General features: G+C 44.2%; 2 protein-coding genes across 5 annotated transcripts in view; one reads left to right on the top strand and one right to left on the bottom strand.

Annotated features, from left to right (window-relative positions):
- kank4 (KN motif and ankyrin repeat domains 4) overlaps nt 1-3,040 on the bottom strand; it is a 160,162-nt gene extending 157,122 nt beyond the window's left edge. For 3 of the 4 annotated variants that reach the window (XM_045687829.2, XM_045687831.2, XM_045687832.2), the window contains exon 1: nt 1,138-1,353. The gene's annotated coding sequence lies outside the window, so the exon portion shown is untranslated. Of the gene's footprint in view, nt 1-1,137; nt 1,354-2,915 lie in introns of those variants that run through there. The other variant, XM_045687830.2, reaches the window with a different exon arrangement.
- Nucleotides 3,041-3,585: 545 nt separating this feature from the next.
- On the top strand, nt 3,586-15,918 carry usp1 (ubiquitin specific peptidase 1). The gene is made up of 9 exons (XM_014123456.3): nt 3,586-3,796; nt 4,313-4,531; nt 4,995-5,145; nt 5,267-5,368; nt 11,670-11,839; nt 12,044-12,759; nt 13,119-13,283; nt 13,506-13,707; nt 13,939-15,918. Exons 2-9 carry the CDS (start codon nt 4,365-4,367, stop codon nt 14,744-14,746), a joined length of 2,481 nt encoding a protein of 826 aa, XP_013978931.3. The 5' UTR covers nt 3,586-3,796; nt 4,313-4,364; the 3' UTR covers nt 14,747-15,918.
- Nucleotides 15,919-16,572: the final 654 nt, after the last annotated feature.

Genomic DNA, 16,572 nt, shown 5'->3' with positions numbered 1-16,572 from the left:
AACACATAAACACAGAGCTAAACCAGAATAAAGACCACACACACACACATTATGTATACACATGAACCAAATCAACAGCACAAACATGAACAGATCTACAGACACAAACACACAAACACTGCACACAAGGACCAAAATAGCCACATATACAGAAAGAACAACAGTACACACACTGGCTCTCCAAAGAGGCAGACTCTCTGCCATCCCCTGCTCCACTCTGCCAGCCCCCCTGCTCCAGGCAGGCTCCATAGAGTAGAGGCAGCTCGGCAGAAAGGTAGCCCAGAGATCAGATAAAAGTAAACGCCTTGCCTTTAATGTTCCCTCTCTGAGAAGCCAACAATGGACGATGCACTCAACTCACAGACTCAATAACCAGGCAGGAGTCAGGAGCAATGCTGTGTGCATACATGCAGGCCGTAAAAGAGCAGCCAAGCGAATATGCACTCAAGTTAAAGCCCAGCCTAGTGCAATGCTCTCTCTCTCTCGATATCAATTTCTGTCTCTCTTTTTCTCTCTCTCCATCTTTCTCCCTATCCATCGCCATTCCCCTGTATGCTTGTCCTGGCTGTATGAGCCTGGTTGGCTGAGTGAACCCCCAGCTGTAAGACATTAGCCAGCCCAACAGAGCTCTAAACTAAAACATGGCACGGTCAACCGCCCATTGGGATAGAATATGGAATACAGCGACAGTCAAGAGCTCTAATAGACCCATGAAGACAGACCATAGTGGTTACACTGAGTGTGTACTCTCTCTCGCTCTGTGTGTGTGTGTGTGTGTGTGTGTGTGTGTGTGTGTGTGTGTGTGTGTGTGTGTGTGTGTGTGTGTGTGTGTGTGTGTGTGTGTGTGTGTGTGTGTGTGTGTGTGTGTGTAGCATCCTATTACCACATTCTGAAAGTCTGAAAACCCCCAAGGAACAGAGGAGAGAATAAAACATGATATCGGAGGACAGGAAGAAAGGAGAGTGGGGGGACTGGAGATAGTAACAAACCAGAGGAGAAAAGAAGACTGAAGGAATGACAGAGAATCCCACATGAGAAAACACACAGATAAGAAAAGAGTTGAGAGAAGGAAATGAGGGAAGGAAATGAGAGAAGGAAATGAGGGAAGAAAGAGCAGAATCTCTGTCATCTTCTCACCTCTAAAAAAGGCTCTTATTTTCTTAGTCTTCTTCAGAGGTGTTGATGGAAGTTCAGTTTCCTGCCTCAGTCCTCTGTCAGTGTCCTCTGTGTGTGTGTGTGTGTGTGTGTGTGTGTATGTCTGTGTCTATGTCTCGCTCACACTCAGCATCTGGAGCAGAGGAACAGGAACAATTGAGTTGAGTGTAGAGGACTGAACATATGGGACGGTAAAGTACTTTACAACACCAGCACCGCTGTGCAGAGGGGGCCGGACTAGCTGGTGGGGACACACCCACTTTCCTCAGCACTGGTCCAATGAGAGTGCTGGGGGTCAGATCACACACACACACACACACACACACACACACACACACACACACACACACACAGTGGGCAGGCAGCTGGACTGAAGAGAGACAATGTGGCGTGGCTGCTTTAAGACTGAGAGGAAAATAAACCCACTGATGAAAAAGCAAAACAACAAGGGAGATTTAAAAAGCAAAACAACAAGGGAGATTTAAAAAGCAAAACAACAAAGGGAGATTTAAAAAGCAAAACAACAAGGGAGATTTAAAAAGCAAAACAACAAGGGAGATTTAAAAAGCAACATAATAAGGGGGATTTCTAAGCAGGACAGTTTGAACATGTAGCCCAATGTCTGTGATGGTATGACTACGCACTCACTGTAGCATGTGTGTGTGTGTGTGTGTGTGTGTTTGACTGGGGAGGGGGGATGTAATGCTAAGCCCCACTGTAATTACAAAAAACAGCACTGGGGGCTTCATTTCTGCGGCTCCAGGACATACTTGTCATTCTTGGAGTGCACTACCCTCTCCCTCTATCCCTGTCTCTCTCTCCATGCATTTCCCCTAATGATCCCACTCTAGCTGCTATACCACCCATAGACCTGACCTGGAATCAGCAGGCCAGGCAGGCAGGCAGGCAGGCAGGCTACCTCCTTCAATAGCATACCTATCCCACTATCAGACTAGCTCTACAACCATAGAATAAATAGAATAATTATATTTAGTATACAACATCATGCATTAGATTAAATACTGTCATATCGAGGTACATTTATTGCACAATCGTGTGATGACAAAACATGGGACATCATGTGCTATCTGCTTGATAGCCTTAATGCCTTTATATTTGATTTAACATATGCAGTAATGTTATGTATGCTACAGTAACCTAGACTACATACTGGGTAAATCAACGCAGCAATAATTTCATCTCTCAGGGTTCCGTACCAGAGCTTGGGGCCGCAGTAGCCCTGGTATGCTATGGAGCATCGACCAGAATGTATTCTCCAAGCTCAGCTCCATCGAGACGTCGGGCTGCTGACCAGGCAAGGAACCGCAGCAGCAGCTCAATGCCCTGCATGCATTAACCCGCTCTGTATTAACAAATACAGTGACTCGGTAGTATCCGCAAGCCGTTTTGTGCTAATGGCCTCGATATCTGTAGTAGGGTGCCAGAATATACACCTGTCATTTATTTTGGCGCTCGCTAATAATAACCTTATAATCGGCTATAAGTCAACTGAACGCATGGATCTTCATTGGGATACATACATGTGCAAGATAGAAAAGAAAAACATAACGTTAGTCACGGATTATTAAATAGATGCAATAGCATACGGATCTCCCCTACGGATGGGATATAGGTTACACCGTTACATCAAATGATAGAGAATATTCCCTATAGCCCATATAAAGCATAGCGAATACATTTCAGATATTTTCCATTACATGAAAACCACTGCAACAAAACAAATATGATAGATGTCTTACCGTTAATTATTGCATTTGCATAAGGAAGGTACAAGGTAAATATGCTCCAAAATTTCGAGATGCACGGCTATTTCTCAGGGAAGCGCACGATATTAATGATATATTCATGTCCAAGGTTTCCCTCTGCTGGCTAAAATCTTGTACTGGAGTGTATCTCGACCTGGAATCATCACCATCGATCAGAGATCACTGATTATCACTCTCCAATCTTTTAATTATATTGATATATTTAGGGGGAAATAATGTAATTATGGTGTATACATTTTTGATGTAGCAACTGTTTTCAGACCAACAAAGCGAGACAATGTTCATGCATGATACAAAAAACAAATACATTGGTTGTCCCTCTAAAGATGGCTGCTCTACGGTGACGTTTCACCGTCTTGGCTAGAAAAGATCCAGCTTTTGTCAAATTAACGTCAGATTTGACTCTTCGTAGCAGGTTAGGATAACTAATGTAGCAGGTTATAATATGTTGGTTAAGATTACAAAAAGGGTTAGGGTTAGCTAAAATGCACACAAAAAAACAACTTTTGACAAATGCTGGATCCCTTCTAGTCAAGACCGCGTTTCTCCCACGGTGACATGTCTCAAGAAATGCCTGTTGCATTACTTCGTTTTCACTTTCTAAAATTTAAATCAGCGATGGTAGTTTTTGTTAATTAATAATGACAGTTTTTCTAACATGATTGTATTTTTTTATTATTATAATTGATGTTAATGATCTCGTGCAGGCGGGGGTGCCGCTGGGGTCTTGCGGTTGGAAAAAGCGCCAAGTCCTGCGCACATTGCGTGGTTTATCAAATGGTTATACAAATATACTATGAAATTGAATAAGCTATCGCAGAAATCGAAAATAAAGTATAACATGACTCAGTAAGGTGAGTAAACTAAAGTGGTTGGATATATTTTGGTTATCACTGGCTTTGCTAGCAACTGAAACCGCCCGGTGTTGTTGCTTTTCCCCCTCACTCACTGCGTACTTAGCAAGATGGCTAGCTAGCTGGCACACTAACAGGATGGTAGTTAGTTAGATAATTATAACTTAGAAATAACATATTACCACATTTTGTAAACGGCATGTGTTGGTAAATAGCTACTTCGCTAGCTTGACGTTATTGACAACCAGCTCAGCTGTTGCCTTTTGGTTATCTTAAAGTTAGCCTGCTAGGCAACCCATTTATCAGCCATCTCAGATGGCATCTGGTGCTATCAGTAAGCTAACTAACGTTAGTTAGCTAGATGAACTGAATGCAGATGCCACTAGTCCTGTAGTCTATCTAGTCAACAAACAAGTTAGTATCAGCGTAATTCACGTGTCTTTTTGCTCGCTAACTATCTGAGAGGGAGTATAAACTTGCGAAATTCACCCAGTCTCACTTTCGCTCTGTTGCCAGTGTGGAGCGCTGTTGTGTTGGCTGTATCATCAATTACTAAATACGGTCGAAGATGCCCGGCCTACAGGGCGATGCCGCGGCTCTTGGGAGCCCCATCAAAAAGAGCAAACTCTCTCTGAAGTTTTTCCAGAAGAAGGAGACGAAGCGAGCCTTGGACTTCTCCGAACCTCAAGTAGAGGAACCAAAACCAGTCAGAGTTGAACCTGAGGAGCCTACAAGGTGAGTGACAGTTTTTACTGAGGTAAGTTAAATTGGGGTACGTTAAATGTGAGACCGAAGTTGGGGTAAACTGATATGAATGCAAATACTCTAATGCAACGCTATTGACCAATCAAAGCTCACTAAAGCTTCCAGACAATACTGGATTGGCTGTTGATACCTAGCCTGCTTGCTAGCACCCACATGAGGGCGAAGCTATCCGATTGTTCGTTTTGTGTAAATCCCCTCTGAGGTAGGGTCTTGTTTGCCCGCCCACTCAATTTAAAGTACTGTATTTATTATGGATCCCCATTAGCCTTCCTGGGGTCCAGCAAAATTAAGGCAATTTGTACAATTTTAAAACATTACAATACATTCACAGATTTCACAACACACTGACATTGGCAACTATTTTACATTTTGCCTCAGATGTACTTAGGAATATGGTTTTGAGAACCTTTCATGTGTATCCATTATTTTCTAGCTGTGACCAGGTTGTGCCAATCCCACTGCCTGGACCTGCCCCGTGTCCAACCTCTCCCATCTGCCCCAGTGACAAGGGAGAGGAGACGCTGGTGCCCTTTGTTGGGCTCAATAACCTGGGAAACACCTGTTACCTGAACAGCATTCTACAGGTGTGGTATCTCATTCTCAACAGCTGCATCATGCCATCAACATTTGATAACTGTCTAGGTAAGCAAATTATTATCATACTAAATGGTTTAGAAATTAAACTTTTCTTTATCACCAACCCAGGTATTGTACTACTGTCCTGGGCTCAGAGATGGCATCAAGAACCTCTACAGTTTGTCCAAAACAAGGGACAAGCAAAAGGAAGAGGCTGCTAATAGTGATGAGGTATGTTAGCTATGTACAACAATGTGAGGTTGACCATGCAGTTGGATTTTAACAGTGAGGAGGAGACAGCAGTTCTTTACTTTACTTGCCCAGGGTGAGGCTTTTATTAAAAGTGAGGAATTTACAGAAATAACAAACTGGCCAAAGAGCAACAAAGTACAAACTGAATTGTATTGGCTTGTTCAAAAGAAAACAAACTTCAATCATGCCTCAAATCTTGCAGCATGTTGGTCTGTTCCTTGTCTGTCTCCCTAAAACTAATGGTGCGCGACTCCAGGATTTGGAGTCTACACGCTGAAACGGACACGTGTACATACACCATGTCATTATTGCAGTCCTACTAGGAACACGTGTTTTAGAAGACCGACATGACCATGATGCTGCCCATTTGCTCATCAACTTAGCCTATAAAAGGCCTATTTTGTTTGAATAATGGTGATGTGTAGGAACTCAAATATTTCAGTGATATTTCTGCAGTGTGCAGGAGGCTTGACGGATCCCATGGGATGATGCAGTGCACTCTACGTTGATAAGCCTGTTTTTTTTGCCATGTTATAGCCCTATTCGGACAGGTATTACTAGACGTTGGTTATGTAATTATTATCCAAGCATGTGCGTTATTCCAGAGGATTCACACAGGATTCTTTTTTTTTTTTCAATTTAATTGACTCTTATGATAGAAGCTAGGAGGTTTTGATTCTAGGCATGAAGACATTTCAATGTCGTGTCTAGACAATAATAGACCACTGATACTACAGTTGGGCAGTATCTAGATGTTCATACAGGCCTTCTCTCATCCCAGGATTTACTGTGTTACCGGCTTAATACACAAGGGGGTGCCAAAAAAACCTGCAAAAATGCCCATTGGGCATCTATTACCAGAATTATTATAAAATTAGCACAAGTAACAGCGTATTTCCATGGAGGCAGCTAGCTAAATATGCTAAGGGGGGGCAAAATGAAAATAAACAAATTGCAAAAATAGCCAATCCAGCTCAAAGTTATACATTTTTGGTGAGTTTGTACATTTACAAGCAAATGTGAACGAGACAGTGCAAATGAACAAAGTTTTGACGCTTGCTTGTTTGAAGGAAGGATAGTACTAGCTCTGGAGCAGCATGTGTACACTGTCTGTGTTGAGTCGCTAGGGCAACGTGCCTGCCTGCTCTGCTCGGAGAAGAGGGGGAAGGAGCAGACGGGCCGAGAACAGAGAGGAGAGAAAAACGCAAGGAAGTCCAGATACACTACATGGCCAAAAGTATGTGGACACCTGCTTGTTGAACATCTCATTCCAAAGTCTTGGGCATTAATATGGCGTTGGTCCCCCCTTTTGCTGCTATAACAGCCTCCACTCTTCTGGGAAGGCTTTGCACTTGATGTTGGTACATTGCTGCGGGGACTTAACAGCCCCAGACCATTATTCCTCCTCTACCAAATTTGACAGTTGGCACTATGTATTGGGGCAGGTAGCATTCTCCTGGCATCCGCCAAACCGAGATACGTTCCTCAGACTGCCAGATGATGAAGGATGATTCATCACTCCAGAGAACACGTTTCCACTGCTCCAGAGTCCAATGGCGCCGAGCTTTACACCACTCCAGTCGACACTTGGCATTGCGCATGGTGATTTTAAGCTTGTGTGCGGCTGCTCGGCCATGGAAACCCATTTCATGGAGCTCCCGACAAACAGTTATTGCGCTGACGTTGCTTCCAGGGGCAGTTTAAAACTGTAGTGAGTGTTGCAACCGAGGACAATTTGTACACGCTATGCGCCTCAGCACTCGGCTGTCCCGTTCTGTGAGCTTGTGTGGTCTACCACTTCATGGCTGAGCCGTTGTTACAAGACATTTCCACTTCACAATAACAGTACTTAAAGTTGACCTGTGGAAACTCTAGCGGGGCAGAAATTTGACAAACTGACTTGTTGGAAAGGTGGCACCCTATGATTGTACCACAGTTCTTCAGTAAGCTCATTCTACTGCCAATGTTTGTCTATGGAGATTGCATGGCTGTGTGTTCGATTTTGTACACCTGTCAGCAATGGGTGTGGCTGAAATGGCCAAATCCACTAAATTGAAGGGGTGTCCACATACTTTTGCATATAAAGTGGAGCAGTGGCAGCTGTACATAACTCATCCAAAGGGCTTTGACTTCTCAAACATGGCAAAAAGCTAACAGAATATGATACCCTGTCACCTTATTAATTCAGCCACTTACTTAAACTGACCAAGAATAAACGCAACATGCAACAATTTCAACGGCCCTAATCTATGGATTTCACATGACTGGGAATACAGATATGCATATGTTGGTCACAGGTACTGTAACTTAAAAAAAGGTAAGGGCGTGAATCAGAAAGCCAGTAAGTATCTGGTGACCACCATTTATCTCATGCAGCGTGACACTTCTCCTTCGCATAGAGTTCATCAGGCTTTTGATTGTCGAATGTTGTCCCACTCCTCTTCAATGGCTGTTGCCATTGTACACGCTGTAGAGCATCGCATGTTCGATGGGTGACATGTCTGAGTATGCAGGCCATGAAAGAGCTGGGACATTTTCAGCTTCCAGGAATTGTACAGATCCTTGCGACATGGGGCCCCGTATTGTCATGCTGTCACGAGGTGATGGCGGGGGACAAATGGCACAACAATGGGCCTCTGGATCTCGTCACAGTTTCTCTGTGTGTTCAGATTACCATCGATAAAATGCAATTGTGTTCGGTCTCCTTAGCTTATGCCTGCCTATACCATAAGCCCACCGCCACTATGCTGATGTTAACGTTGTGAACAGTGCCCCAAACTGCTCGCCCACACAACGCCATACACGCTGCCTGAAATCTACCCAGTACAGTTGAAACTGGGATACATCTGGAAAAAGTAGCCACTCTTTGCCTTGATGACAGCTTTGCACACTTGGCATTCTCTCAACCAGTTTTGTGAGGTAGTTACCTGGAATACATTTCAATTAACAGGTGTGCCTTGTTAATCTGTGCAATTTCTTTCCTTCTTAATGTGTTTGAGCCAATCAGTTGTGTTCTGACAAGGTAGGAGTGGTATACAGAAGACAGCCCTATTTGGTGAAAGACAAAGTCCATATTATGGCAAAAACAGCTCAAATAAGCAAAGAGAAACGACAGCCCATCATTACTTTGACTGACCTTCATGTCTTAATCTGAACATTTCAAGAACTTTGAAAGTTTCTTTTAAGTGCAGTCGCAAAAACCATCAAGCACTATGATGAAACTGGCTCTCATGAGGACCGCCACAGGAAAGGAAGACCCAGAGTTACCTCTGCTGCAGAGGATAAGTTCATTAGAATTACCAGCCTCAGAAATTGCAGCCCAAATAAATGCTTCAGAGTTGAAGTAACAGACACATCTCAACATCAACTGTTCAGATGAGACTGTGTGAATCAGGCCTTCATGGTTGAATTTCTGCAAAGAAACCACTACTAAAGGACCCCAATAATAAGAAGAGTCTTGCTTGGGCCAAGAAACACGAGCAATGGACATTAGAACGGTGGAAATCTGTCCTTTGGTCTGTTGAGTCCAAACGTGATTTTTGGTTCCAACCTCGGTGTCTTTGTGAGACGCAGACTAGGTGAACGGATGATCTCTGCATGTGTGGTTCCCACCGCAAAGCATGGAGGAGGTGGTGTGGGGGTGCTTTGCTGGTGACACTGTCTATGATTTATTTAGAATTCAAGGCACATAACCAGTATGGCTACCACAAAATTCTGCAGCGATACGCCATCCCATCTGTTTTGGGCTTAGTGGGACTATCATTTGTTTTTCAACAGAACAATGACCCAACACACTTCCAGGCTGCGTAAGGGCTTTTTTACCAAGAAGGAGAATGGTGGAGTGTTGCATCAGATGAACTGGCCTCCACAATCACCCAACCTCAACCCAATTGAGATGTTTTTGGATTAGCTGGATGGCAGAGTGAAGGAAAAGCAGCCAACAAGTGCTAAGCATATGTGGGAACTCCTTCAAGAGTATTGGAAAAGCATTCAGGGTGAAGCTGGTTGAGAGAATGCCAAGAGTGTGCAAAGCTGTCGTCAAGGCAAAGGGTGGCTACTTTGAATATAAAATATATTTTGATTTAACAATTTTTTTTGGTTACTACATGAGTCCATGTGTTATTTCATTGTTTTGATGTCTTCACTATTATTCTACAATGTAGAACATAAGAAAAACCCTTGAATGAGTAGCTGTGTCCAAACATTTGACTGGTACTGTAAATATACGTACACACAATGCATTCGGTAAGTATTCAGACCCCTTGACTGTTTACACATTTTGTTATGTTACAGCCATATTCTAAAATTAAATTGTTTTCCCCTCAATCTACACACTACCCCATAATGACAAACCAAAAACAGGTTTTTAGACATTTTTGCAAATGTATTCAAAATAAAGAACTGAGATCACATTTAGGTAAGTATTCAGACCCTTTACTCAGTACTTTTGAAGCACTTTTGACAGCAATTACAACCTTGAGTCTTCTTGGGTATGATGCTACAAGCTTGGCACACCTGTATTAGCAGAGTTTCTCAGATTCTTCTCTGCAGATCCTCAAGCTCTGTCAGGTTGGATGGGGAGAGTTGCTGCACAGCTATTTTCAGGTCTCTCCAGAGATGTTTGTTGAAGTTCGGTCTCTGGCTGCGCCACTCAAGGACATTCAGAGACTTGTCCCAAAGCCACTCCTTCATTGTCTTGGCTGTGTGCTTAGGGTTGTTGTCCTGTTGGAAGGTGAACCTTCGCCCCAGTCTGAGGTCCTGAGTTTTCATCAAGGATCTCTGTACTTTGCTCTGTTCATCTTTCCCTCGATCCTGATTAGTCTCCCAGTCACTGCTGCTGAGAAACATCCCCACAGCAGGATGCTGCCACCACTATGCTTCACCGTAGGGATGGTGCCAGGTTTCCAACAAGACATGACGCTTGGCATTCAGGCCAAAGAGTTCAATCTTGGTTTCATCAGACCAGAGAATCTTGTCTTGTATTTGCACTTGAGATGCCTTTTATGGATGAGATCGTGAACTTGCCCTTTCCACAAAGTTTAGCAGGGATGCCCTGCTTTGTAATCTATTGCCAAGGACAGGGCTCTCCGAACCTGTTTGTGGAGAGCTACCATCTTGTAGGTTTTCAGACTAACCCTAATCTAGCACATCTGATTCAATAATTAGCTGGATGTTAAGATGAATCTGGTTAATTACAACTGGGGTTGGAGTGAAAAACCTTCAGGAAGGTAGCTCTCCAGGAACAGGGTTGGGAGAGCCCTGACCGATGACATCAACAGCCAAACAGGCTTTCATTATATAAACTATAGACAATTTTTATTGCACATTTAAGGATAATTAAACTGATGCATTTGACGATGTTCAACTACAATTCACTGGCACTTTGAAGAAAAGCTTAGCCATACTCATTGATAACCGTACATACATACTTTTGATGACTTTACAAGACATTGCGAGATACAGATTACCAAGATTACCAAGCCTATGCGCACGGTTCCAACAGTCTCGATCCTGTCCCTCACTGGCTCGCCTGCTTTCTTTGTTTTGAAAAAAGTGTGTGTTTGGTCTTCAGTCTGTTGCGTGTAGAATAGCTCATCCTACTCATTGATAGCGCCTACTTTAGTGAAGTTGCGCAAGACATTGCAAGCCCAAAAATTGCCTAGATACAGCATTGTAATAGCCTATGCCTGCAGGGTTATGAAGGTCTGCTTCGAGGCCGACATGCCTGCCTGGCTGTGCCCTCTCTCGTCAGCCTGCTCTCTCTTTGCTGTGAAAGATGCAAGAGTTTGTTCTCGGAAGTAGCCTATGCCAACTAGTTTACCCCTTTGAAAAATACTGAATATTAGGAGTCGATTCTTGATATCCAGAAATGGGAGTAGACTCCCCACCACTACCTAAAACAGACAAATGACTGTTTTAGATTGGCCATTGCATGATGGGTAGTCCTATGAGAATCATTCACATCAGGATACTCAATTAACATTACAATGCACAAATTATAATCCAGATTATTAAAGTCACAATCATGCATACATTTATACCAGCGCACACATCTCAATAAAGGTGCGTTTCGTAAACAGTGTCTGGTTATTATTATCCGGCAAGACTTTAGATTCCCTATGATGATGTTTCCAATATAGTGATGCATTTCTTAAGACCTCAGTCAACATATGCTTCAGTTACACTGTCATCAATGCTGCCTATAATAAGTAGCATGTTAATCTGTTGAACGTAGACCATATGAATACTATAATAACAGGAATCCCTCTTTCTCCCTCAGCAGACGGAGGGTCCAGAGGAGGCGGTGCCGGTGCACATGGAACTGCTGGGTAGTTTCCACAGTCTGATCACCTCGGTAGAGCAGCTCCAGTCCAGCTACCTGCACAACCCTGACAAGTACAGTGACGGGGAGCTGGCCACACCTCCACGCAAACTACTAAACACACTCAGGTCAGACCCCACAGCACTACAGCAAGGCCCTGCAATACTGGGTCACATTCATTAGGCAGAATATTATGGAAGTTTATAGGTGGTGGGATGATACAGAAACCAGGATTTTAGCTTTACAGCAAGCTTCCTCAAATCAGGGTTTCACCGTCCTTGAACAAGATGTTTGGTATTGTATTTGACTGACTGATGGTTGTGTGTTTACAGACAGCTGAACCCCATGTACGAAGGCTACCTACAGCACGATGCCCAGGAGGTGCTGCAGTGCATCCTGGGATACATCCAGGAGGCCTCTGAGACCATCAGGAAGGAACAGGAGGGTGACCAGGACGATGTCATAGAGGTCAAGCCAGGCAGTTCTGCCCCTGTGGGCACCAACGGGGCTTCAACAGAGGAGCAGGCCCAAACTTCAGAAACATCACTTGATGATGATGGCCAAACCAGTGGTAAGAGGAAGAGTGATACAGAGGCAGGCAACGCCAAGAAGAAGCCCAAATCCGTCAAGTCCAAGAATGCTGCTGCTGTTGTAGCCGACGATGGCAAACCCCTCACCCGCTCCAAGAGGAAGTCTACCGGTGGCATCACTGTAGCACCGAAATACAAAGGTGAAGAAGAGGGGGAGAAAAGTGATGTGGGGGGGAAAGGAGAGGTGGAGGTGGCCCCTAAAGAGGCGGAGGTTAAGAGGAAGAAGAGGCCCAAATTGAGCTGGCTGAGGCCCTCGGGGAAGCAGCCCAGTATCTTCTCTAAGTTCATGAGCATGGGACGGATCAGCTGCCACACAGGAGGGAAGACCGAGACAGCCAAACCTGACCAGGAGGAGGCGGGTCCTAGCCAACCTCAGGAGAATGATGGTGGGGAACACGGGAAGAACCCTCAGGAGAAGGTAACGGAAGTGCCGGAGGAGGAGAAAGCTAAAAGTGAAGGTGAGTTTATACTTGTAGAATCATGCCGTTGGAAACATACTTGGTCATCGATCATGTCCTGTCTGTCACATAGGATTTGTACCCTTGCTTTAGCCATTTGGGGCTCCCGAGTGGTACAGCATCTCAGTGCTAGAGGTGTCACTACAGACCCTGGTTCGATTCTAGACTATCACAACTGGAGGTGATTGGGAGTCCCATAGGGCGGCGCACAATTGGCAGTGTCGTTGGGGTTTGCCCGGTGTAGGCCGTCATTGTAAATAAGAATTTGTTCTTAACTGACTTGCATAGTTAAATAAAAAACAATCTAATAGTTTTGTTTATTATTATGTTGAACGCTGACTCTGCTCTCTCCTGTCCAGAGTGCCTGGGTGTGGACTTGATGGAGCATCTGTTCCAGGGCTGTCTGGTGTTGAGGACGCGCTGTCTGGAGTGTGAGTGTTACACCGAGAGGAGAGAAGACTTCCAGGACATCAGTGTCCCAGTGCAGGAGGAAGAACCCTGCAGCCCAGACAGCAGCTCAGAGGGTAATTAGAGTTGTGTGTACACACTCGGTGTTCTTGTATAAATGGGCTAGTTCTGCAGCGCAAGACTGTACAATACTCAAATTAGTACATTGTTGCACATACATGAACAGTCACCACTCAAACAAGTTGTCAAAGATCAGCCAAAGCACAACGCCGTCTCACAAATGTCTATCCTCTCATATTCCAACTTCCTCCCCCCAACCCTCTCTCTCCACTCCCCAGTCTCCCCTGATCCCAAACCGGTGCTGAAGACTCTGAAGTGGGCCATCTCCCAGTTTGCCTCAGTGGAGAGGATTGTAGGGGAGGACAAGTACTTCTGTGAGACCTGCCACCACTACACAGAGGCTGAGAGGAGTCTCCTGTTTGATAAAACCCCAGAGGTCGTCACTATCCATCTCAAGTGCTTCTCAGCCAACGGGTTAGAGTGAGTCTTCAGTGTTTATCTGCTGGGTTTTGCTTTTACTCTAGATTGATGCTTTGTCCTCAGAGAGAGTAACAGTTTCCTAAGAGCCTGTCATAAATATCCACACAATCAGATACAACACATGAATGTAATACCGTATTAATACAATGGCACATGGTAAGCAGATCTCAGGAAAGTCAGGGACCTCCATCGTTCTTCGGCTTGTGTAAACTGTCTCCCTCTGTTGTTCAGGATGGACCCGTACGGCGGCCTCTCAAAGGTGAACACACCCCTACAGACCCCGCTGAAGCTCTCTCTGGAGGAGTGGTGCACGCACCCCTCAGCCACTGCTACCGGAGGGCAGCACTACCAGCTGTTTGCTGTGGTCATGCACAGCGGGGTCACCATCTCCAGCGGACACTACACCACTTACATCAGGATGATGGACCTTAAGGACACCAAGGTCCGCCTACCCGAGGGGGATGAGAAGCAGGGAGAAGAGGAGTGTGGCGGGAAAGTGCCGGATCCGGAACCCAAAGAAGAGGTGCTGGATTATGACGATGGGGAAGTGTCCTTCAGTCTCCGTGGTAAGGCAGGACAGAGTGGTTCTGTGAATGCTAACTCCACCAACACCAGTAAGATGGGCTCCAAGAAGGCTTCAGACGGGGTAGGACTTCTGGGGGGTCAGAGGAGCCTGTCCAGCTATGACCTAGGGGGCAACAAGCAGACAACCAACTCAGACAAAGCTGCCTGTACTGGGGTAGAGAGCCACGCCACTAGATCATCCAGACGGACCTCCAGTGCCCCGGGACACAGCGGTAGTGGAGGGGTTAAGAAGGAGCCTGGTGAGGGGGGCGAGGAGGCCTCTGTGGCTGGGTGTGAGGGGGTTGGGGTGGCTACGGAGCAGGCCCTAAGCAGCCTGCTGCAGTATGAAGGGAAGTGGATGCTGTTTGACGACTCTGAGGTGCGTCTCTTTGAGGAGGAGGACTTTCTGAGAGCCTGTTCTCCAGAAACCTGCTCCACATCTACCCCATATCTTCTGTTCTATAGGAGGGTCTGAAACTTCTGTATGTTTGTGGGTGAATTAAGTATTTTCCTTGATTCCTCTCTCCTTACCTCTTTCTCAAATGTCATAGGGAAGTGTCGAGAGCATTGGAAAAGATCTGAGGTTTTGAGAACGAGTCAACTTGAGATTCAGTCTGGTTGGCTTGCTGGGTTTGATACTCCTGTCACTGTTTATAACCTGTTTAATATTAAATGAATGTTATAAAACATAAAATGTTTAATATTCAGTTTCTTTTTTTTTGTGTGCTGGGAATATAACAAAAATGCACCTTGGCACTTATGACATCAAGCAACCTGTCCTTTGATTTTCCTGCCCTCTTGTTGGAAGTGGTCTGAATGGAAAGTACAATGTTTCTCCCTGACACTATTTTTTTGGGGTTTCAGATTATTTTTTTATAAAGAGCACATTTTTATTCTTGTACATCTTTATCCTGTTCCGGCTTCATGCCTTCTGTGCAGGAGAGAAATGTCTGTTGATTAATGTTCATACTGTTGGTCTGTCAGAAATAAGAGGACTAGTTTTGTCCATAATGTTTAAGTTCAGTTAGATTCAGATAAACTGGCCATCTTGGTCTGGTTCTTGGTGGAAGAACTTTTGCACGTGAAGAAAAATAAATGACTTCTCTTGGTTGCTATAATTTTGTACAAGGTTTTATAAGTGAATGAAAGCAGTGATTTAAATACCTAGCCAATAAGATAGACAATCACTTTACAAAATGCTAGTACAACATTGCATAGCTGTTAGTCTCAGATTTGATATGTATAGAGGGGAAGAAGACTGTTTTGGCTTCAGGGATTGTCTACCCTAGGGCTCTATTCAGTCCGTATCGCAGAAGTTCAGCTTTATAGCGTAATTTAAAGGCAATGTTCCTGCTTTAGTGGAGACTGCATTCACGGTAGATGCTGCGGATGTCGGCTCAATGGGGAAATTACCTTTAAATGTATATCGCGGAATCTAACGTTTCAGCTTTAGATTGAATAGAGGCCCTATTCTTGGCTTTTTCCTCAGTTGGTTTTCTCCTGAAGTTGTGCAGTTCTGTTCAATGGCAGTACCTCATTCCAGTGAAGGTCTGTGGCCATACTGTCTGACTTACTGGCCCTATGAAAGAGCATACCTAGAATGATAAAGTACTATACAAGCAATAAAGTTTGAACTTTCATGTAAAACTGACTTTCTATTCATCCTTTCCCTGCTGTGAATAGATTTAAAATAAATGGTTTGGGTTTGAAACCAGGAAAGTAGAGTAAGTTACTTTTTAATGTGAATAATTCCCTCCTGCTATAATTTGTAGATTCTCTTCTACATGTAATAAAACACCAGCATATGCAAAGCACTTGTGCGCATTTCCAAATGTTACTTAATTGATATTTACCAATCTACAAGGTGATTGTCAAATGTCACCATGGCTAGTTTAACAGACCACAATGGTTTATTTATACATTTCATGTATTACTGCTCTGTTTACTTGGCATCTTTTTGGGGGGAGGGGGGATTTTTATTAATTTCAAATATATTTTGTCTAATATGTTTGTCCAGGCCTCACTTGTTCCTTGACTAGCACCATTCATCGCTGTCGATAATTTGGTTCTAACTTTTAATAGTAACTTTATCCACTGGCGAATTGGGAGAGAGAGGTGATTGCCATCTAAGTAGGAGCCAACTTTTTTTGCAGAAATGCTGCCTGCCAACTAATCAAAGCATTTAACTGTAGGGTACTCCCACGTCATATGAAGGAATGTGCCTACCTGATTTTAGGGGACAGTGAACAATTGGGAGTTGGGGACAATTTCATTAAACGTTTCCTTGGTGTTAAATAGTCA

Source organism: Salmo salar, chromosome 10 (genome assembly GCF_965601325.2).
Source record: "Salmo salar chromosome 10, fSalSal1, whole genome shotgun sequence".
NCBI classification, from domain to species: Eukaryota; Metazoa; Chordata; class Actinopteri; order Salmoniformes; family Salmonidae; genus Salmo; species Salmo salar.
The sequence above is the reverse complement of the archived record's forward strand: the minus strand, read 5'-3'. Positions and strand labels throughout refer to the sequence as shown.

What these genes read in the sequence shown, in the direction of transcription:
- usp1 (XM_014123456.3), top strand. Translation starts at nt 4,365, where the DNA reads ATGCCCGGCCTACAGGGCGATGCCGCGGCTCTTGGGAGCCCCATCAAA. An exon ending in ACCTGAACAGCATTCTACAG is followed by an intron (nt 5,146 to 5,266) that starts GTGTGGTATCTC and finishes TCACCAACCCAG; the next exon opens with GTATTGTACTACTGTCCTGG. An exon ending in GGAGAAAGCTAAAAGTGAAG is followed by an intron (nt 12,760 to 13,118) that starts GTGAGTTTATAC and finishes TCTCCTGTCCAG; the next exon opens with AGTGCCTGGGTGTGGACTTG.